This window comes from Wasmannia auropunctata, unplaced genomic scaffold (genome assembly GCF_000956235.1).
Source record: "Wasmannia auropunctata unplaced genomic scaffold, wasmannia.A_1.0 LD336069.1, whole genome shotgun sequence".
NCBI classification, from domain to species: domain Eukaryota; kingdom Metazoa; phylum Arthropoda; class Insecta; order Hymenoptera; family Formicidae; genus Wasmannia; species Wasmannia auropunctata.
The window spans coordinates 2,169,859-2,192,309 of NW_012026821.1; the positions used below are offsets into that span (position 1 = coordinate 2,169,859).

Below are 22,451 nucleotides of genomic sequence, written 5' to 3' on the forward strand. Positions count from 1 at the left end.
TATTCATCTAACACCCTCAGCTGACGATTTAGCAGAGATAATATTCTTCATTAGTCTGGTAATAATTATGCAGTAATGCGATTCTTAAATTCTCCTGTAAACTAACATATATAAGACGTTCCGTAACATCTTTGAGTTCTTAGACTCGTTTTGGCGTATTCTCAAAAAGCTAAAAGTGAATACTTATTCCGAAGAGTATCCTGGTTTATATAATTAATGTTAATTACTCAATCACATTGTCTGTGAATAAAAATGAAAGACACGATTAACGTGATCTTTAATATCTAAATATAAGTAAAATAATCGGAAAAAAGATCGATGCTGCACTTCGATCGTTTATTTAGTCAAGTAAAAAAATAGGCCTATTGATAAAACACGTAATCATAACTGTAAATGACTTATGAAGAAATTGTTAACATCGATCAGAATAATTAGAATCATTTGGATCAATTGACAAAGATCGAAGTTATTATAGATTTCATGAAGATTTTGGGAAAAGATTTTTGATTAACGTAAGAAAAGTATTTCATTTGATAAACTATCAAAATTCAAAACGATGGAATCGTTATTTCCTTTTTCAACATGCGCATTGCTTCACCTTCCCAATGGAGAAAATGTTAATCGTGCTTGAAATTCATGCTTGTTGCATGAATTGGTTACCATCTCTGTTAAGCACTATGTCATTAATCGTCATTAATCGCTCCGTAATCTCCTGTCACACCCACCGACCTCAAGCACATCGTAGCTTCAATATGATGAAGTATTGGATCCGATCCTTCAGTGCTTATTTCTTGTGCATCAACCTTCTTAATTAAGACAAACCCTGTCTTGGAATCGATCATAAATTTCGTTTGCACGAACGAAATTTTTCTTTCGACTCGTCAGCAATCGCTGTTCTCGACGGATATTCGGCAGAACTGAACCGAGAACATCCTTCAGTCGCGAGAATTCCGATCAGGATTCAACATCCTGAGCTTATTCGTTCGACATGAGCTGCACACTGTCGTCAGCCGATCGATGAAGTCGTCGAACTTCCGACAAGGAGCGAATCGGCGTCGGATGTAATAGCGAGAAGGGATGAGAATGCCGATCTGAGATTTAAAAAAAAATAGCGTATGTGGAAATAATTTGAAATGTTCCAGACTTATCAAGCCATGATTTAGATAATTTTTTGATTATAGAAAAATTTATATGTATATAGATATACAAATCTGTAATATCTACATTTTATCTATTATTATATGTTTAATTGTATGCAAGAAAAAAATGTATACAAATATGTTTATAACGTTTGTAACATTATACGTAATTACGTAATTATTATTCATAAATAATCAATAGATATGGTTATGTATTATCACATATAACTCTTTATTGATCCGATTTTATCAGCATGGAAGATAGCTATAACTTTCCGTCGATCGCCCACTCTCAGGAACCCCTTAATTTAATCGGGTTAAAAGTGGAAAGAGGCAATATACATATGCACTAGACGGAGAAAGAGAGAGAGAGAGAGAGAGAGAGATATCGCGCGTGTCTAGAGTCTAGAGTGCAATGTCAAGGTTGGACGTAAGTGTCTCTCGTGAATGAATCGATTTGCTGAAAGTCCGATCTATAGTATCGCGTCGGCGTAATTTTACCTAAACATGCGAAGAATCCCATCTCTCTCGGCGATTCGATTAAACAATGTCATTTTCATATATTGCCTTCTTATATAATTTATCATCACCGCAAACATTGCGACTCTTAAAGAAAAGAGAGAAACGACGTTCTCTTCTAGTTGTAAGTAAACAGTAATTTTCCATCCACAAGTTTCCAATTTTCAGTTTCCACTAACAGTTAATTAGTAAATTTTTTTTTAATTAATACTTTTTAAAGTGAATACTGCGTTATACTCTAAATATCTTTTCGTCGTGAAATTCTTACTTTTATAATATCAACTGATGTTGGATAATATCTCATTTTTGCATATAATCTCTCGATCTTCTTATGTGACTTATAATTATATTACATAAGTATCGATTTAAAAGAAGCAAATACTTTATAAATGAATATTCGAGAGTGGCAAGTTTCTATCGATTTTTACTTAATTTATTTTAGTCGCTTACTTTAGTTTTTTAAATTCTTAAAGTGAACCTTGCAATACCTTAAATATTCAATATACCTTAAATAATAATAATAATAATAATAAACAATATACCTTAAATATTCCTCGTTAAAACTCTCACCTCTAATATCGGTCGACGTCTCGCTCCTGGAGAGCTCGTGGTCGTTACCGCGATGCGAGGGCGTCTTCGACGGGCTCTTGACTAGGAGTGCCGTGTCGTTCTTGCCTGGAGTGATACTTTCATCCTGATTGGGAAACTGGAAGGCCGTGGAATTGGGCCACGAAGCCGGGGGTGGACTGCGTACCAGGTGCTCGTGTACTTGCGCGAGTGTGAGCGGATCCGCGTCACCGTATTCCTGAAAACACATGTCTTTTTATACTTCCTTTTAAAAGTGCTTGAAAAGAAGTATAAAATACAGCTGCTTTTAAAAGGAGTACAAATACTCTTGATAACGAGCTCCTCTTTCTTCCTTTTTACGCTCCTTTTCAAGAAAGTTGATCCGTTCTTTATCACGTCCTTTTTTTCAATCGTTGCGCCCAAATAATTATGCGCGAAAACTGATCAATTATTTTATTTTCATTTAAATTTATTTGATTTATTTTCTTTAAGACTAGACAATTTGGAGCAGTTATGCGGACTCTGCAATAGAAATTGTAAATCTTATAGAAAATTGACCAATCACAGTCAAATGTGAGGAGAATAATCGACTGTGATTGGGCAATTTTCTACGATTTAAGACTTACGACTCTTATTGTAGAGCCCGCATTACAAAAAATCCACTCTAAAAGTCATGACGATAAAACTATTATTATAATGCGTGAAAATAGATCTCTAATGTTTTATTAAGTTCGCGAAAATTTAATGAGGGACCTCACCTGCGACATTAGAATCGCATCGTCGGACTCGGACTCTTCGATCGATTCCACTAGGCTCTCTCGGCTGGCTAATACCTGCATAATTAGAGAAATTTGCACAATTATGTCGATATACATATATCAAGGTGTAAAATCAAGTGAAGCATTATTAAGGAAGGCAAGACTTATTGTATAGCAATTCGACGTTCATTTTACAGTTAGAAAAAATTTAAACCGTTTAAACTGTACACTGTGAAATCTATAGTGTCAAATTTAATCTTATTTAAAAGTTACCACTGCTCCTACTTAATAATAACTATTTAAATATATCCTACTTAAAATAGTTATTTTTAACTAAAACAATGGAGTTAAATAATTCAAAAACAGTTCAAATTTAACCCAAATTTAGGATAAATTCCATCGTTTTATTTAAAAATAACTATACATTAAATAGAAGCATATGGCGACTTAAATAGGTTTAAATTTGACAATATAGATTTAACAGTGTAATGTTTTAGCTACCTAAAAAATTTCAAAAAAAATGAATTATATACTAATCCAAGATATGCATTTTTCTTCAAATGAGAATAAAATAATGTTGCAAAGTTTGAATCGTTTAGAATTCCAACAATTCACGAATTTCGCAAAAATCATCTTTTGCACGGGACAACGTAACGATCAGGCCAAACCTGTAGGAAAGGATTGTCCTGACGACTCAGCCTGAGTGCCTCCATGTCCTGATCGATGTTACGCGTTCTACCGGGTGTCAGGGTCAAAATTGAGTGCGAGGGTGACGGCTGACAGGAGACAACGACGTCCACCGCTGTCACACTCAAGGTCGACGGAATTCGCGACATCGTGCTATCACTTTCCGAGCCGGTCCGGCGACACGTATTGGTAATAATTGCTGCAAGCAATATTGCTTGTGCTATCGATCAGGTGTGCGCGTATATGCGGATATGCCTTCATTAACTCGACAGAAAATACAATTCTCTCAATCAATATACGTAATTTATCATCTGAAACTTTACTTTATTAGTTGAGTAGGTGGAATGATCGGTATTATTCTGTCACGGCGCGTAATTCATCAGTTAGATCTTCATTTTGCTAATAATATTTCAAGAAACAAATTGAAGTAAGCAAAATTTGAAGCAAATGGCAACATCAATTAACTGTCTAAAATTTAAATTAATTATAGTTGCATAGGTAAATATCGTTAAATAATATCCATTCCCGTTTTTAATATTCCCGAAATAATATATCAACGCTTAAAATCTTTTGCGTTTTTCAAGAAAGTTTTAGCCAAAACCAGAAATGTATTTAACACCTTCAATTTTAATAAAAATTTAATAAAACGATGATAAATTAACGATATAAAAAATCGAGACATCTCACAGATTTTCTCACTAAGGAATATTTCGAGATATCTTAAAGATAAAGAAATTTTGTGAAAGAGAGAGCTGAGAGAGTCACTAATATCTCACCGGGAGTCTCCACCCTGGGCGCGCGTTCCATCTCTTCGTCTTCGTTGATCTTCATCCCTACCGCTAGTTTTCTTAATTTAAACAGATTTGTTAGGAAAGCCGCCCCTTTGCGTTTCACCCGATCATATCTGTGCACGCTTTCGGACGACACGTGTATCATAATTCGTCTGTAAGCATAACGTAGCGTAAGTTACAGCATCGTTCAATATCGTGTGTGTAATTTGTCATTCAAAATATAATGCTACATAATACATCTTCGGACGACACATGTACCATTACTCGTCCGAGATTATAATATATGCATGTAGCGAAAGTGGAAAAACATAATTATCAATTCATAACACTGCGTACAGAGTTGCGCAAAACAATTATGGAAAATTTTCCTCAAGTTAAATCGTTTTACTAATCTCTGGTACGGATTTAGTAAAAATATCGAAACAATAGAATATTATGAATGTCTATACAAGTCGGCGAGAAATCAATCTACGACTGACGTATGACCAAAGGGTTAATTCCCATATTGTTTCCAAGTTGGTACAGACAGATGCATAATAATTAATAACGTCCTGTCAGTCGTAATATAATAATTTCATATTGCAACGATACGCCAGTAATACATTGAGACAAAGCGGTAGATGTGCCGACTTACTCTACTTTCACTTTCAACCCATCAATCGCCACGGTTAAGCAACCCCACAACGATTAGGCATCACTCCCGAGAATTTTTTTCGGGAAAAGTTCGCGCTTATAAAATATACATATATATATTTATCAAAAATCGATGTGAAATGATGGGTAATGAACAAGTCGTGTCGGGACGCACTACTAAGTGAAAACTCGTTGGAATTATTACTCGGTATCGTTGTCAAACTTGCAAGCAACGTCGGATTCGCAATCCGAGAAGCAGCGTACTGCCAACTGCAGTTGCGGAAGGGTGTGCACCTACTCCTGTGCAGGAGCTCGCGCAGCTGCAGCTGCCGACGAGTGGACGGAGCTTGCGCGTAAAAGGGGTGGGTGAAGAGGAGGGTGGTGAAAAAGACGAGAGCGACGGATTCCTTGAAGAGCAAAGCGAAGTGATGTTGTTATCTCCTTTTTTTTTTATTTGATAAACACCTTCAAGGCCCACATCTCGTGTTTACTTGATTAGTAAGACGTGGTTCTTTAAGTTTAAGGGTCGAAGAAAAAAAGAAACGTGGACTTGATGAGCAGTTCGAATTTTTTAATTGGAAGACGCGTCGCAATTTCAATGTTTATATAACTGATTGTGAAATAGTATCCAAATTATATAAAAGTAAATTATTGATATAGTTATTACAGATTCTTTGTTAAAAATTTCAAAATTATGATTTATGTTATCTACCACATGATTACGATTGTAACGCGTTAGTGACTGAATGTTAAAAATGCAATATTAATTTTTAATTGCTCGAAAATATATTCTTTTTACATAAATCTGTGTATATACAATGTCACTAAAAGACAATACAATTCTTTAGATGAAAAAAGAAATTCGAAAGATGATGTGTTGAATCTTGCAAATTAATTTGTAGAGTTCATAAAGCAGCTCATTATATATGGGGTGGTTGAGGAAGACGGGTGTACTTTTCCAGGAGTGCGCCACGTCGTGCTCGTTCGATCGATCGCACGAGACTCCGTTATACAAGGGGTGGTTACAATACGTGCTGTCAGTTCCACGTATGTATTGTGATCACTGACAAAAATTATATGAAATAATAATAAAATTATGATTTTCCACCTCTGCCTTCTCCAATAATTAACAAACTTAATATGTTCAGAATGTACACATGCATATATCAACATCAGTGGATGTATATAGACGTCTGATCAGCCACATCTCTCTCTCTTTCTGTTTTAACAAATTTTAAGATATTCTTACCGAAATTTTAAAAGAACTTGTAATGCTATAATAACTTGTGACAATTTATTATAGTTATTAATATTTTACATATTTTTCAGTTCAAGAATTGGAATTATAAATGTATATATACTTACTTTCTCAGTTTTGCCATCGATTTGAAATAAAAATTTTAGAGGAAACACAAATCAAACTCACGTAAAGGAACACAATAAAGTTTCGATTGAAATAAAATATCTTTGAAACTGACTCAATAACAGTTTTATTTGTTTAAAAACTTTGTTTCTGTTTTATGCGGTACAACAAACGGTACTTCTAAAATTTCGTTTTAAGGATAAGTATGTAATCAATCGAGAGCAGCACTAAATTTTAGCTGCTGAAACATCATAAATTTTCCTGCACGGTTATCAAAACTGCACGTGGCTGATCAGTCTGATCTGATGGCATTGAAATTCCGTCCAAGCCCCTTTAAACTCGCCGTTTCGAAACTAATAGCAGATGAGAATCTCGATGACTCTCTCTGAAACTATTTACACTCTTCGAAGACGATCGACATATGACCGAACCATTTCACGCACGTTGTAGCCCGTAAACATCGCAACCACAGGCAGTCACTGTGACATTTGCAGTCGTGTTGCGAGGGGAGAAACGGAACTCGATTGGCACTCGATATAACGTTCTCGCGACTGATCCGTACGTCCGTTGGATTACCTGAAAGCTCGCACACCTGCCGGCGATGCATCCTCGCGTTGCGTCGCGTCGCGTTGCGTCGCGACGCCAACGACACAAGGGTGCGGCGCGCGCGAGAGAGGGCTTTCCGGCCGGCGGCGGCGGCACGCCGGTCCTACCCCAAAAAATCAAAGAAAGCCGGCTTATCAGCAACGCGCGCGCGCGTGCACTCGCCACGGGGAAGTAATCCCTTCCCACCGATTTTTAATTTGGATAGCTACGAGAGATTTTCCAGTAATTAAATGTAATCTACGGGTACGGTACCTCTTCTCCCTCTTTCTTCGCACGAATCATCAATTTAACTCAACTAATTAATCTGATAAATTACTGAGTCATTAATATGATTATACAGAAGAAATCAGAATCTCGAATCTGCGTAGGATGTTAATGGGATTGTATTCGAAAGGGACTATTTGCGTCAGGAAAGTTAAGAATAAAGAGAAAGTTTGAGGTAGATATGCCGATTTATTCAAATCATTTGCCTACCTGAAAATTTCGCCAAAATTGCAACATTAATATCTCGTAAATTAATGTTTAATTGTGATTCCTAAATCAACGCACATTATGCGTAAAATGCGTAAAAGTAGTATCCGTACTGCGGAATTAATTCGCCGTAAGTATTATTTCTCCAGGTGCCGCATTAAAACTTTCAAATATCTCTCACTACATAATAAATAAGTTTTTCAAGAAAGTTTGATTCGCTTGAAAATATTCATTTGTTACATTTAAAATATAAAATCAGACGACTATAAATTAAAAGATATTTTTTTGTTGATATTAAAATATTACCGCGATAGTATTACATATATGTTTCCCAATAATATATGCAATAAACTATATTTTTCAAATAATTCATATACGTTCTGGAGAAAATGGAATTTGTGGCGAAGCAATGGCGTACATATATGCCTCCTGCGACGCACATAAATACTTATTTAACACAAAACATTATGAAAAGGGAAAAAAAAATTAAATAACAAAGCGATCAACGCAAAGTAAAAGCGGCGCCTCGTAAGTACAAAAAACAAAGCTATTTAATAAACTCGAGAAAAAGACTTTTTTCTCGTAAGAAAATACGAAATGCACAAAATTTCTTCTTCGTGACAAAATTATTAAATTAACATTTCCGTTTCGATTTGTTTAATGAGGCGATAGAAAAATGCGCTAATAGACGATACAGTCCATCCTCGTATACTTACAGCAAGCAATCCAGCAACACTCGAGTAACAATAATGAGGAATAATAATAATCATTATAATTATAATAATCATCGTCTATAATAATAATAATAATAATAATCGTCATCATTATTTCCGTTAACGATATGTTAGCCTAGTCCGTATAAACACAGCGACATCGAAACATCGTTTATATTATGTGTAGAAATTAATTCATATTTATGTATATAACATACATATATATAATATATATAAAACATTTGCAAAAAAATCACAGTTACTTAAAACACCTTATCTTTCCACTCTCTTTTTTTTCTAAAACTCTCTCTCTCTTTCTTTCTCTCTTTCACACTCTCTTGCTCTCTCATTCCGTCTTTTTTCTCATACGCACATTCTTTTTTTCGCACCTATTTATAGACGACGTATCGCGAGAATAAAAAATTACCCGCTTTGAATTATTAAATTAAAAATTAAACAAAAAGACTGTCGTAGCCGATTTCGCAGGTCTCTTTATATTCTCAAAATATAATTCATTCATAAGATTTGTTTTGCAATTAAATAGATTTTGCCCTTCTCGTGGTTCAATTGTTAAAAAAATTATAAATATTCTAAGACAATTTGTAATATGTAGTCGCGATTAATATTCAATTTTTATAATCAACAAATTGTTGATATTTCTTCTAATAATTCCTGATGATCAGTTCTCAATATGTCGTGTATGTGTTGTGAGAATTCGAAGATTCTACAAAAATGAGCTTCCTCTCTTCCACAAGATATATATAACTTCAACATTACAAAAAAAAAACAAATCAGTCGATAATGGCTTCGATTAGATATGGAAATATTTTTTGTGGAAGAAAATCGTGTCGAGGCAGTGGCACAACATCGATGTAACAATAATCAGGGTTTCTTAAGTACTATTCGCAGTTTCACAATGTCTTCGCTACTTTTGAATTAGAGCAGACGTCCAATTTCTAAATGATTATTTCCCTTCTACAAAACAATTCACAATGCCGAATATAATTCGGAAATTTTTCAGTTTTTGTAATCATTTGTATCTTCATATAATTCCAAAATTATAAATCAGAACTTAGCGATTAAAGTTTTAGTCTACAATTAAAACTTGAAGTTTTATCAATATCGGAGTTGTAAAAACTATTTTGTTATTAATTTCCTAAATCTGTAACTGCAAGAAAATTTTCTATCGTTTCATATATCTCTTTTTAGAAGAATGAAATATATAAGTTTCTAGTTAATTAGATTTTTAGGAATTGAAATTCATCCAAGCTATTGTAAACTCGCTTCACAATTATCGTTGCTCAAATATCAAACAATCGATTGTTTAATTACACGGCAGTGTTGGCACAAAGCGTAAACATTGGCTGTCTTTGTCGGAGAAGAAGGAAAAATTTACATTTAAATACAGTCCTAAGCACACGCAAACAAAGCGCTTTTCTCCAGCTGGATCTGCGACTTGAATCACTATGGCGGCCGTTGGAAATAAAAATTAATAACTAATTACCAATCATTTTCATACACTTAATCCCTCAAATGCTGCTTCTCTCGTCTCGGAAAATTAAAACGCCATAGAAATAAAAAGTAAAAGATATATGTATATATATATATTCTATAGATATATATAAATACATATTCTTAATTTTTATGTACATATTAAATCTGAAAAATATACCGCATGTAATAAATGTACATATTATTATACATAATAAACCATAATGTGTATTCTGAGATAATCGCGTGATATATAATTGGGCGAGTCACGCCGCCCGAAACGTTTGAGAGATTAATCAACGAAAGAACCTCGCAGTGATAGAAATATCTAGAGTAAGACTTTTGCGCGCTACCGTCCGCTTAGTAAGCTGAGGACAGAAAAGCCAGTGACGATGGCAGTAAACGTTCACGACTCGATTCGCCAAAAGTCAGTCGATCGCGCAGACATTGGCCGTTTTTGCTGAAGAATAAAAAAAAATCATACAATTCTGTTACAGAATTCGAATATTTCATGAGCAAAGAACGCATCATGATTCATCAGGATCCTGTAAAATTATAATTAAAAAAAATATTAAGTTACATCATTAGAATGCACGAATATGTCTCAATTCTATTAATTAAAATCTGCAAATCGTTTATATTAAAAACATGAAGCTCTCGGAACAAACAAAGATATTGCAATTGTAGAGCTTCAGAATTTACAAACGATAAGTAAAAGAATGACTTGTCAGAGAACGACAAACAATTCAAGATTACATATCTCAAAACTTAAGTACTGATCGTATCAATAAAAAAAGTTTTATAAACATTTTTAGTAGTATACTAAAAGTTGGAATTTTTAGCATAAAATTGTAGAATTGTAAAAAATATCGGAAGATGTCAGTCAAGGATGTAGTTAATACATGCCGGCGCGACTGGCTTCAAGCGACTGATAGCGAGACAGATGGCTGACAAAACATTGATCAGTAACTATTTCATTAGCGCTAATGGGTATGTACAAAATTTCATATGTTACACGACAATTCCGCGTCCGCCGTTAATCCAAGTGCTCGGAGCAGGTCAATGTCGGCTCGCACACGTGGCGTAAGTACGTTATCTTTTCGGAATTCAGTCATTAGTGCGATTAGCAGCAATAATTATCACGATAAAGAAATGTACGTTGAAATCAGTACCGGAAATTTCAAAGATCTGAAGTCCACTTCAAGTCTCAGAAGTTTGAAACAAACGCAAAGTTTAAGATCCGCGAGAAAAGCAATTGAAAATTCTCAAGAATCTTTTAAGTTGAACGTTTCTCCAAACATTTAAACTCATTACGCTTATAGAAAACGTAAAGAGAACGTTCTACAAGAAGAAGAAGAAGAATCGTATGTCGATGAGAAAAGTTGAACAAGTTTAAAGATATTATTAATTACCGATCGGCACTCTCTCTCTCTCTCTCTCTCTCTCTCTTGCCACGAACACTTCAATTATCACGGCGACGGATGCTCGTTAGTAAGGAATGGTTGTCGGAGAACTTCCCTTAGGAGAGGACGTTGACTTCGCGGGGCGAACTGCAGACGTTCAACACGCTGCTGGTTGGTGAATTAGGCGTGATTTGACTTTGAGCCTCGCTTTGGGCCTGCCGTATCGCTTCCTTGTACGGGCCGCGCTTTTTCTTGTTATACCGTGCCTAAAATCAGATTCATGACTATTATTAACAAATTTATAAGTCATTATATGTTACTGTCATTGTGAAACAAACAAAATAAATTCCAAATTTCGCTCCTTCGTTTCTTTTATCTTTTGAAGCAGTTTCAATTATTACTCATTATACTTTAGTGATTTTTATCATTTATTGTATTTATTCATTATTATTATTTGAATTTTATACCTTAAAAGATTCGAGAAAGGGACTTAATTGATCACAGGACATTAGCGAACTCGTCGACGATCCGTACCAAGCCACGTGAGCCTGAGGACCTGATGAGGTACCGTCTTCCTTGCAAGATACCGTGATACTTAGCACCTGCGCATAATAAAATTCGATAACAATAGATATTAATCTAACGGCTTAACTAACACTCATTAGTTAAACTAATGATTGTTGTAACTTATAATGTTCTATATTAAGTTGATTTCTTATTGTCAACATTATTTTATTGGAACACCTTGGGCATACCTTGCCAGGCCACCAAGGAAAGCCGTGAACTTTGCCCCATACGACATCGCCCACGTCCATCCGCCGGCCGTTGGTTGTAAGACAGTGAGCTACGGGGGTGGCAGCTAGGCGCATAACCAGAGGGGTCGACTGATGGGGTGGAAAATCCGGCGCGGTTTCGACTTCCGGTTCGTGTTCGCTCAACTCGTCGCTGCTACCACCGGAACTCTTGCAGCCAGAGGACGCGTTACTCACGGGGTAATCACAACGCGCGTACGCATTTGTGTTCAGCCTCTTCAGAGATATCGACAGCTTCTGTTTCAGGCACTGCTCCTTGATGGCTCGGTAAGATTCACCGCCGCCTGGTAAGACATTCCAATTATGTTCCTGCGACTGCTGCGGCTGCTGCTGCTGCTGTTGTTGTTGTTGTTGTTCTTGCTGCTGCTGCTGCTCTTGTTCCTGCGATTCTGTGGAATCTAAACAGGACTGCTCAGATTGCAGTTGTTCCTGTTGTTGCTGGTTCTTGTGCTTTCGGCCTTCTTTGTGTTTCTTTTTATGTTTCACCTTATGCTTCCGACGATGATATAAGAGCGGATCGTACGTGGGGTTGTATCTGGATAAATTAAAACAGCGATATAAATTCTTGAAAAAATTCGGCTTCTTAAATATAAATTTTAAATACGCAAGGAAATATATTTTATAAATTAGTTACAATAAAGTTGTAATATTTCTCTATACTATATAATCGTGCGCATACAATTGTGCAATGTATTTTTATATAATTTATCTGGATAAATTAAAACAGCGATAAATTCTTGGAAAAATTCGGCTTCTTAAATATAAATTTTAAATTCGCAAGGAAATATGTTTTATAAATTACAATAAATATATTACAACCAATTACAATAGATGTTGTAATATTTCTCTATATTATACAATCGTGCACATACAATTGTGCAATGTATTTATATATAATTTATTTGTACATGATATTATTGTAAAAAAACGAATAAGATTGAAAAAATACAATATCATAAAACTCGCAACTGTACAAAATCTAATCCTGCGAATTCTATGAATTTCAATAATTTTCACTTGATGTGATCTTACCTCGGCGATCCATTGCATGGCGATCTCGCTGGTGACACACCGCCCAACATCTTTCTTCTAGCCTCTTTCTTGGCCTTCTTCAGAGCCCGTTTCGCTGCCTTTGCACTGGCGTCCTTTATCACGCCGCCTTGCTTCTGAGGATCCACCTGCTCCTGCCCGTCTTCTTCGCCCTCGTAATCGTCGCCAAAGGATCTGGGCAGCTCCAGAGGATCTCTCTCTTGCTGAGCGTCATCGGCGTCGTCCGTCTCCTGCTCGTACGCGTCAGGATCCTGAGGTTTCGCTGGTATCTTGAGAACAGTACCCTCGCCTTGCGCACCGAATGAGATCTTGATCACCGGCGTGGTCCTGGCGGTTCTCGTGGGATCCTCGAACACCGATTCATCCCAGAGATCCTCCATCGAGCCCACCGAGCGCTTCTTCCTCGGCACTCTGCCAGTTTTCGGTCTCATCGTCGAATCCGCGGCCGCGAAGGTCTTCTTGTCCTCTTCTTCGGGAATTTTCGCGCTCTCCACCGACGAACTGCTGAGCCTTCTCGGCGTGGCACAATAAGCCGTCGAAGGATTATTGTCATCGACTGTGGACTCCACCCGTTCTTGCGACGACGCCAGCAAGGACACTTCCTCTTCGTTTCTGACAGACCAATGTGAAGATTGCGCGCTCGTCGCAACTTTCACTTTGTCTGAAACAATTGTCCAGTCTTCGATACGAGCTTATACTAATTGTAAGATTATATTGTCGAAAGCTCTTTCATTCGTCTAGAAATTCAATAGCCCGAAAAGTATTTTCTAATTTTTAAGTAATTATTATTTTCGCAAAGAATTGAAGAAGTATCTTCTCGAACTACTTTAAACTGATTCTACTTTAAACAGACACCTATTATGGAAATTAAAATAGGCTCTTTATCTTACAAAAATAAACGATTAAAAAAATTCCAAATTGTAATATATGTATACACATACGAATATATTATATAATTTTTATTTTATTACTTCATATATATATATATGTATATATATATATATATATATATATTCATTTAACAAAAAAAACCATCCTTAAATTTTCTAGTAATAGTACATGTTAACATCAACACGGTTCATTGAAAGTATAACAGATAAAAACGTACCAGATAATTGACCGGATCCTTGAATTGCGTCGCTGATCTCGTTGGGCTGTAGTCTCGACAGTTTTGGGATCAGCGACGCTCCCAGCTTCGACGAGTCGGTACTCGAACTTGCCGTCTTCGTCGCTTGATTGGAGATCGTGCTTTTCGTCCGGCATTCCGACAGCAACGTTCGTTGAGTCTTCTGCGGTTGCTGACCGCAACGTCGGTCGCTTCTTCTCGTAGATCCTGGGATCAGCTGGTAGAATCAGCAAAGAAAAAGCAAGTTACTTCCGCGCGACGATTCGGGCTAAATATTGCATTAAACGTGCAGCGATTTCGATGAAGTCTCCAAAAGCCCGAAACGAGTTTAACGTTGTCAAAAAAAACGCAATCGTTTATCGAAGCTGTAAAACTCAGAGACCCGATGTAGTTTACGTTATCACACTTTTTATGAGTTTCTTAAAGTATAAATTTTAGTTTATAGCTTTTCAGCCTCTTCTGTTCTCAAGTATCTTTAAATATGCATATTATTACAAGAAATGGAATTTATTTGTCTTTACGAATTCTTGAAAAACTCTGTAGAGACATGAAGAAACATTCGACGGGACACCTGTCGAATATATGTATAGATATTCTGAGCAACATTCGCAGTACCTGCTGCGATTGCTGTTGCTGAACGTCCTCGTGCTTCCGCTTCTTGCTCACGTCAACATTCTCACTGTTCTCGTTGCAGATCGATCGGCACTTGCTGCAGAGCACCTGGCGAGGTCTCAGCCTCACCGTAGGCCTCGCGTTCTTATATCTAGCCGGTGGATTGATGCTCCTACGGAGGTCAACCTTGGCAACGACGGCGGCCGCCGCCGCCGACGACGCGCTCCTCTTCTCCTGGAAATAACTGAAGCGTGCCGCGATCGTCGCCAGTTTGTCGCCATCGGGATCCGGCACCGGCTCCGGGGGTTGAACACCGCAGGGAAGGCCCCTACAAATATAATTCGTATAGCACGTCTTGCATAATCGACGTTTCGAAAATTTAAACATCATCTATAATTATCCGAAAAGGTATAAATAATAACTTTATCGATATATTTCCATCGTTTTGAATATCTTATTTCTGGCTGTTTGTTTGCTAATTAAAATTTTGAAACTCGACGTATTATAACATATGCATCGTTATACCTTTGGTCGAGACTGTCTGACTACTCGATTCGACCTCGCACGTAGCGATATATTCATTTGTATCATCTTACATCAAACGCGAATCAATAAATATGAGGGAAGTGCAGAGGTTTTCTTTTGCGTTCCTTTGTGTGAGTACTTTGTGCTCGGTACGACGTTAGCTCTCTCTCTCTCTCTCTCTCTCTCTCTCTCTCTCTCTCTCTCGATTCTCCGCGATACAAAATCTGTGCTTGAGTATTTCAAGTTTACTTTTTTCGACTCGGAGAAAAAGGCTTCAGATTGACGTACGGATTTCGGATCGTCAAAAATGACGTCAATGGCTTATTTTCCCGATGCTTAAGACTCGATTTTACCGAGTGCTCTAAATTTTCTCGCGACTTTAAGCAACTTTTCTTGATCAACTTTCCTACGTTCGTCTTGGCAAGCGAGCTAGACCGCCGTTGCGTCGAAGCTTTCATTCCGAAGGTTTCAATAGAAACCGACGTGGAATGAGAATGGCCGGGTAGAAGATTGGGCAACGCTTTCGGGTATGCTTCGTCGGCTTCCCGTGCACCGACAACGCGGCCATGTCATGGTATTGATTCGAGAGAGGCGCGTACAATGAGCGACAGCCTCTGACGGTATATCCATTAATATTTTCTGGGTCCCGATACGAGGCAGACCCTCGAAATTCCGAGTCAGACCGCGCGCAGGGAAGAAAAATGGCTGGGAGGGAATATCAGGAATCAGCAGATTTGCCACGAAACGTGAAAATGATTATGATAAAACTGATAAATTGGAGGGGTCTACCCCTCGCTTTGCTTATCATTGTAACGAATTTACAACGCGAGAAGATGCGAGCGCTGCCATATATTTGTAAAGCCTAGAATTCTTCAAATCTTTCTCTCATTTTCGTCTTTTTACTTTTAAATTATGCGGACTTATCTAATCTTTAAGCTTAGCTTAAATTTACATTTTTAATCAAGAGCTGCAATCGATCAACGAGCTAGCATCTACGCGATAAAACGTTGAATTCCATTTATTCCCCGATCTATCGCAATTATAGATTCTAATTTTGTTTTTTTCCTGACATTCCCAATTATCTCGTTAAAAACAACTGTAACAACAACTGCTCATTTCTTAAGTTAATAAAGCAGACGGTTAACGTGGACTATGGCGTTGGTATACGTGGCTGTTTCTCTGCTTTGTGTCCACGCACACATCCGCAGTTTCGACCCGCAAATGGTGGCGTTCTCAGAGACGTCGACGATATTCCCTTTGTTCCTGACGAACACGAGACCACTATATTGAAGGTTCTCAACCTTGGATCGCACGCGAAACGCACAGCTGAGACTCGTATTTTGGCTCGATGTCGGGCAGATCGATAAATACCGTTCCCTCAGACTAATAAATTCATGTCCTTGGACTGTCATCTAATTCAGTCATCGATCGGCCTTTCCCAAATGTGTATTTAATAGTGTGCACAATTCAACCAAAATTCTGCTAAAACAAAGTCTGCTTGAAATTAACGAAAAAATATATTAATATTTTATTAATATAAATTAATATTCTCACTGTAATTATAAATATCAGTTCTATAACAGTTTTTTGTCCAAGAATGTTTCGAGAAATTCTTTGAGAAGCTAATGTTGGTCAATGGTCTTGATTTTTAAAAAGGGAAGACAGAATTACTCTTCTGAATGTAAATCTTTGTTAAGAAGCTAACTTTATTATTCGACAAATGTAAATATTTCATCGACGTCTTTCATAAAATTCTTTAAAAGTGTATCGCCAATTTTTCTAGATAAACTAAGAAGACTTAAATTATAACGGAAAAATATGGGAACCTCTGCCGCACCATACCGTCGTGCACAACGTGACACAAGCCAGGCCTGGTTGGTCGGTGGCCCCGACTAGCATTCAGGGCCGTAAACAGAAACTTTACTGTCTCTGGATTACTTATCTTTCCTTATCTAACTCAACTCGATAAAACAAAATTGCCACATATATTACAGCACAATTGACGTGAACGAAAATTATTTACAAATAAAAAACACACTAAAATACTGGCTACTTATTGTTATCCTAAATATTATCAATCGGACCCAAAACGGCATCATTTCCCATACAGCAGAAATATTCGAAATATATCATAGTGATATCCTAAAGATTATCATATCTCAAATACCTATATCTTTATGGTATTTCTACAATATATTTTGGATACTTCTGCTATGTGGGTTATTACCGCATTAAACATACAAAAGTTAAGGATAATAACGAAAGAATAATAAATGAGCGACGTAATAAGAAAGGCAATATTAATAATTAATTTTTCAAATTAAGGTATTATTGGTGATCGATCCTAAACGATCCCCTCGCCCCTGTTTACAGCCCTGCTAGGCATGGTTGTGCAATTGCGACACGGGGCGGCCATTGGCCGCCCGGCTTGGACAAGAAAACCTAGGGCGCGGGGTAAGAAAACGGGCAACAGCTGTTCGGCCACAGCGACGAGCCCAACTCTGAACTCACGGGACAGCTAACCCCGGCTGCCCTCTGAGAAAAATGCGCTGAGAAAAACGACAACTGCCTGGACGGACGAAACTAGCAATTGCATGAGGAAAATTGCCATTTGGCTAAACGGGGCTCGAGCGAAAAGTCTGGGGCGGGCGATTGACATCGATCGAGATCGGGATCGGAGTGTGATTTCGTAGTCAACGAAATTGCACTCCGATTCTGAAGATAGAATCGAACAAATTGGATAATTGCGTGGCGTTATCGTGAACGAAAATGAGTTTACCCGCCAAATAATAGCACTCTACTCGAAATCGGTTTAATATCCATTTTAATTATAACACTCGGCGAATTCAGTTGATTCGATTCATGTAAAATTCAATTCATGTTGTAATAACATGTAATCAAGTTCGATAAACCTCAACGGTTTCATGGTAAAACTTTAATAATGGAATTCATTAAGTTGATTAATCGCATATATACGATAAACTCACTGTGGTTATAATATTTGTGTAAATTCAGTTTAAGGCTTCCCACACGTTATTGGCCTGGCTATATACATGCATACATATAGAGCTCGCCTTTCATAAGTTCGCGGATTAACTCGTGTATCTGTAACAACAGTGGTCAACCAGTATAACGACTACTTAGTTAATTTCCCAATAATCGAAATGACTACTCGTATTAGAGAAGTCTCGGCAACGACTATATTACAAAGGTGGCGTTTACTATGCGAGACCATGAGTCACCACCAGTCGAGTCTTTTTAGCATATACTGAGTGACACGAAACTTTCGTTGCACGTTTATTCACGTATTTCACGGCTATTCAAAATCAACTTATTGCTTTAACTTTTCAACTTTTGCCGAAATTTTATTGAATGGCAAACTCCACAAACCGCGTTATTAATTCATTGTCAATCTCTCGTTCATTGATTGGATAGATAAACTTCATGTTCATGATTTAAAATAATGATAATTTAATTAGCAATCAGATTCTAATTCATCATATCGCGCGAAGAGAATTTCAACAATCGACGGTTCATGGTAATAATGGAATTCATTAAGTTGATTAATCGCATATATACGATAAACTCACTGTGGTTATAATATTTGTGTAAATTCAGTTATCGTTAAAAAAATTCAAAAAATTCCATTACAAATTGGAAGGAAAGCGTGCAACTCGCGGGACACCGGGTATATGTAATTATACATATACGTAAGTGGAGAAAAAAAAACGGGCGGAGGATGTAATATCTCATTTATATGAGGACTTCGCGACAACCGAGTCATGTAAAATTTGAGGAAACTCACGACTTCCACGCCCATCGGCGGCTGGCGCTGGGAGGAGACGTATTCGCGCGCGAACACACTTCCTATTAAAGTGCAGATAAGTTATCAAAATTATCGGAGCTTTTGGGACTCTTGGACCTATTTACGTCTCGGAGGAAATGAGATATTCCGTGCCAAGTTCGCGCGTAAGTTTCGTGCACTATCGTGGAAGCCGACGGGCATCGCGCGCCGTCGGACGGCGTCACCACCGTAACTTCTGTCGCAACTTAATCCCGCGCGTATATCGCGATAATTAAAATATCTCGAATATCTTAATATCATTCCTCTGATACTTTAATATTAATATCTGAATCTTAAAGCCTGAATCTTTCGATTCAAATTGGATTCAGACGTCTATACGTTTAAAAAGTTGATAAAAGAGCAGAATAAATTATTAACTCACAAAAATAAAGTAAGAAGTTAGGAAACAACTTTTGTCTTAAAAATAAAATCTAAAAAAAGTCCTGAAGATATAAATTTTAATTTTAATATCTTCTGCGTCAAGCTGATTATTTCTAAATATGTATTAAACCGATGTTTCATTTAAAATAAAGTTTTTGAATAAATTGTTGTTCCTTTTTTAGATACATATTTGTTCTATAGAAGAAATAGATTCTTTTCAATTCACGATTTATATAATTAATATAAATATAAATTAATTATACTTTGCTTCATAAATGAAATGTGCAATTAAGCTTGAAAGAGAGATCCTTAAATTTCGAGAATGCTACGCGAGAAAGTCGACGGCACTTTTGTGCAACCGCCCAATTTTAGATCGATTATGTAACGACTCCTTGGGATCCTGACGCTGCCAGACATTTGGAACATTGACTTTGTTCCGGGTACCTGAATTTCTAAATTGATAATATCACATCCTCGAATCCCAGCAATGACGTTGAAGATTATAAGTTATACGTGGCATCAAACTTTTTGTTACAATGGAACATCGATCATCGTGTACAACGATTATTATTATACATCGATCATAGCTCATTCTACTATTTTATCCTGATCTTTATTTGTTTGTACTTTAGTCTTAACTTGTGTGGCAATTCTAAAATCCTTCTCGAATTCTCGGATTCATAAATTCTAAAGATAAGAATCATCGCAAAGAATTTTTGCAGCTGTACAATCTATCAGATTTCGGTAACCTTGAATCTTTAGATATTCGAAATTGAAAGTTTTAGATCTTTCGCTTCTTTTGTTCTCAGAAATAAGTGTACAGTTGTGGACAAATTGGTTGCGACACTTTTTTTATAAACTTCGAAACGCATTAATATTTTGCAAAACTACGATAATTCACATTTGCAAAATTGGTGTACTGTCTCTAGAAAAAAGATAATACGCCAATCGTGATTCGCATTTGAAAAATATTAGGCACTTATAAAATATATATTATATACATTAAATTTATGTTAAAAATCTATTTAAAAAAGTGTCGCAATCTATTTGTCCACGACTGTACAAAGTTGAAAAAAATCAAACCGAAAAAACACCGTCAACGAACCGTTTCTCGAACACAACTATCAGCTTCTCTCAAAATTATTACTGTAATTTGGAAGAAACGACATGAATATACTAGTATTCAAGGATTCATCCCTTCGAACTTTTAGAACTTTCGGTATCCTAGAATTTATTGAGACACCTACGCAAAGCTGAAGGAAATAGCAATATCAGAATGACACAAAAGAGCGCAGTCATTAATATCCGGTATGACAAACAATTGTCACTTTGCTCCGAAGCACGAGTTTGCGTGTGGTGATGGGAGAGTTTGAAAGTCAAAAAGTTTCCGAGGATTCGGTTCTGGATTCGCAATTCCTATTTTAGTATTCCTGTAGGAGATCGCCACACATCTTAAGAAATCTCGACGAATCACAAGTGGACTTAGTCATCAACTTTTCTATTGAACATTCCATTATGTATTCGTCATTCTGTCCAGATAGCAACTAAAGAATAAACCAACAAATTTCCAAAGATACATTGTTTTTGCAGGTCTCAAAAAGACAATGTAAAACTTCTAAAGATCAATGATTCACGAGCGTATTTAATCGTCAGCATTCGATGTAACAAGCACAAGCATTGATAAGTTTCTTGCAAAACTTTATCCTAATAAATCTGAAAAAAATCAGAGGATCGACAAATCGATAAATCAGCTAATCCTAAGCTCTGTTCGAGACATTATAGCTATCGGAAACCTTTTGGTTTTAGCGGCGGGACTTGCATAACGCACCCTTTTCTCAGATTTTTTTCTTCCAAAACCGAAGGGTGGTCAGGGGTTGAACATTGTTTCGATGACCGAACAAAGGCTCTCTCGGTAAGCAGAACAAAATAGGAAAAAAAGAACAGGTCACAACACGAGGTCTTTTCTTTATATCGCTCTTTCTTTCTCTCTTTCACTCTCTTCTCTCTCTCTCTCTCTCTCTCTCTCATTCTCTCTCTCGTTTTTCTTTCCCTTAATCTTACCTCTTGGTGGCGTCGAGGAGCGCACCTTGGAAGCACTTGGCGCCATGGACGAAAGATACCACGAGGATGTCGGGTAGCGCGGATTCGACGGTCACGAGGATCTTGTCGCCCGTGGCGAGCGCGAGGTGCGCGGACGGGGCCTCCGCCGCCGCGGCCGCCATCTTGCCCCGAGTTTAAAGTTATTGCGAGCGAGCGTGCGAGTAAGCTGGTGGTGTGTGGTGTGGTATGGGCTTTGCGCTTTCCGCTTCGCTCCGCTACGACCGAGCCGACCGAGAGGAGCGAGCGGATCGTCTCGTGCCGTCGTCGCCGTCGTCTCGTGCGCCGCGCCGCTCCGCGCCGCGACGCACCGCCCCTCGTTTCTTTCTTTCTTTCTCTCTCTCTCTCTCTTGCTCTCTCTCTTTCTCTCTCTCGTTCGTTCGCTCGCTCGCAGTCTGTCTGAACCGGATGACGTGAGGAACGACGGCTGCGGCTGTGTGCGAAGACCGCGTGAGGCGGGCGGTAAAGCTTCATGGCTAGGGGGTACGTGGGGGATAGAAGTTGGTTGGCAGGTAGAGGGGACATTTAACCTGGCAGCCCACACAGCTGGCTGCGCCGTCGCCTCCGATGCGCCTGCGCCTGCTGGAGGCGGGAGGCGGCCCGCCGCGCCAGGTCTGTATGTAGGAAATGACGTTCCGGAACCACACTCGTTTTGTGGCTGTTGAACAATGCTACCAACCAATGGCAAATTTTCAGAGAAATAAATTTATGCAAATTAACATGATAACATCAACCGCCTAAGACTGTCTCTGTGACTATACCTTCCCATTCGTAAATCTTTGATTTTCCAAAGTTTTCGATCTACAATCAAAATGACGGACGAGGATGTGAGATTAGACTGTAGTGACACTGTTGCAACAATG

General features: G+C 37.7%; 2 protein-coding genes across 6 annotated transcripts; both read right to left on the reverse strand.

Moving 5' to 3' along the window:
- Window positions 1–518: 518 nt before the first annotated feature.
- On the reverse strand, window positions 519–7,106 carry LOC105450114. Of its 5 annotated transcripts, none has more exons than XM_011689775.1 (6): window positions 7,034–7,106; window positions 4,447–4,613; window positions 3,652–3,869; window positions 2,984–3,058; window positions 2,229–2,463; window positions 519–1,091 (listed from the first exon to the last, which is right to left on the reverse strand). In XM_011689775.1, the coding sequence occupies exons 2-6, from the start codon at window positions 4,604–4,606 to the stop codon at window positions 976–978; spliced, it is 804 nt and encodes a 267-aa protein (XP_011688077.1). In that variant the 5' UTR covers window positions 4,607–4,613; window positions 7,034–7,106; the 3' UTR covers window positions 519–975. The 5 variants fall into 5 exon arrangements, with proteins under 5 accessions (XP_011688077.1, XP_011688079.1, XP_011688075.1 ...); XM_011689777.1 differs by lacking the exon at window positions 7,034–7,106 and adding an exon at window positions 6,889–7,024; XM_011689773.1 differs by lacking the exon at window positions 7,034–7,106 and adding an exon at window positions 6,460–6,882.
- A 2,773-nt stretch (window positions 7,107–9,879) lies between these two features.
- On the reverse strand, window positions 9,880–21,870 carry LOC105450116 (PWWP domain-containing protein 2A-like). The gene is made up of 7 exons (XM_011689778.1): window positions 21,553–21,870; window positions 14,745–15,069; window positions 14,112–14,346; window positions 12,986–13,664; window positions 11,897–12,488; window positions 11,609–11,743; window positions 9,880–11,407 (listed from the first exon to the last, which is right to left on the reverse strand). Exons 1-7 carry the CDS (start codon window positions 21,711–21,713, stop codon window positions 11,258–11,260), a joined length of 2,277 nt encoding a protein of 758 aa, XP_011688080.1. The 5' UTR covers window positions 21,714–21,870; the 3' UTR covers window positions 9,880–11,257.
- Window positions 21,871–22,451: the final 581 nt, after the last annotated feature.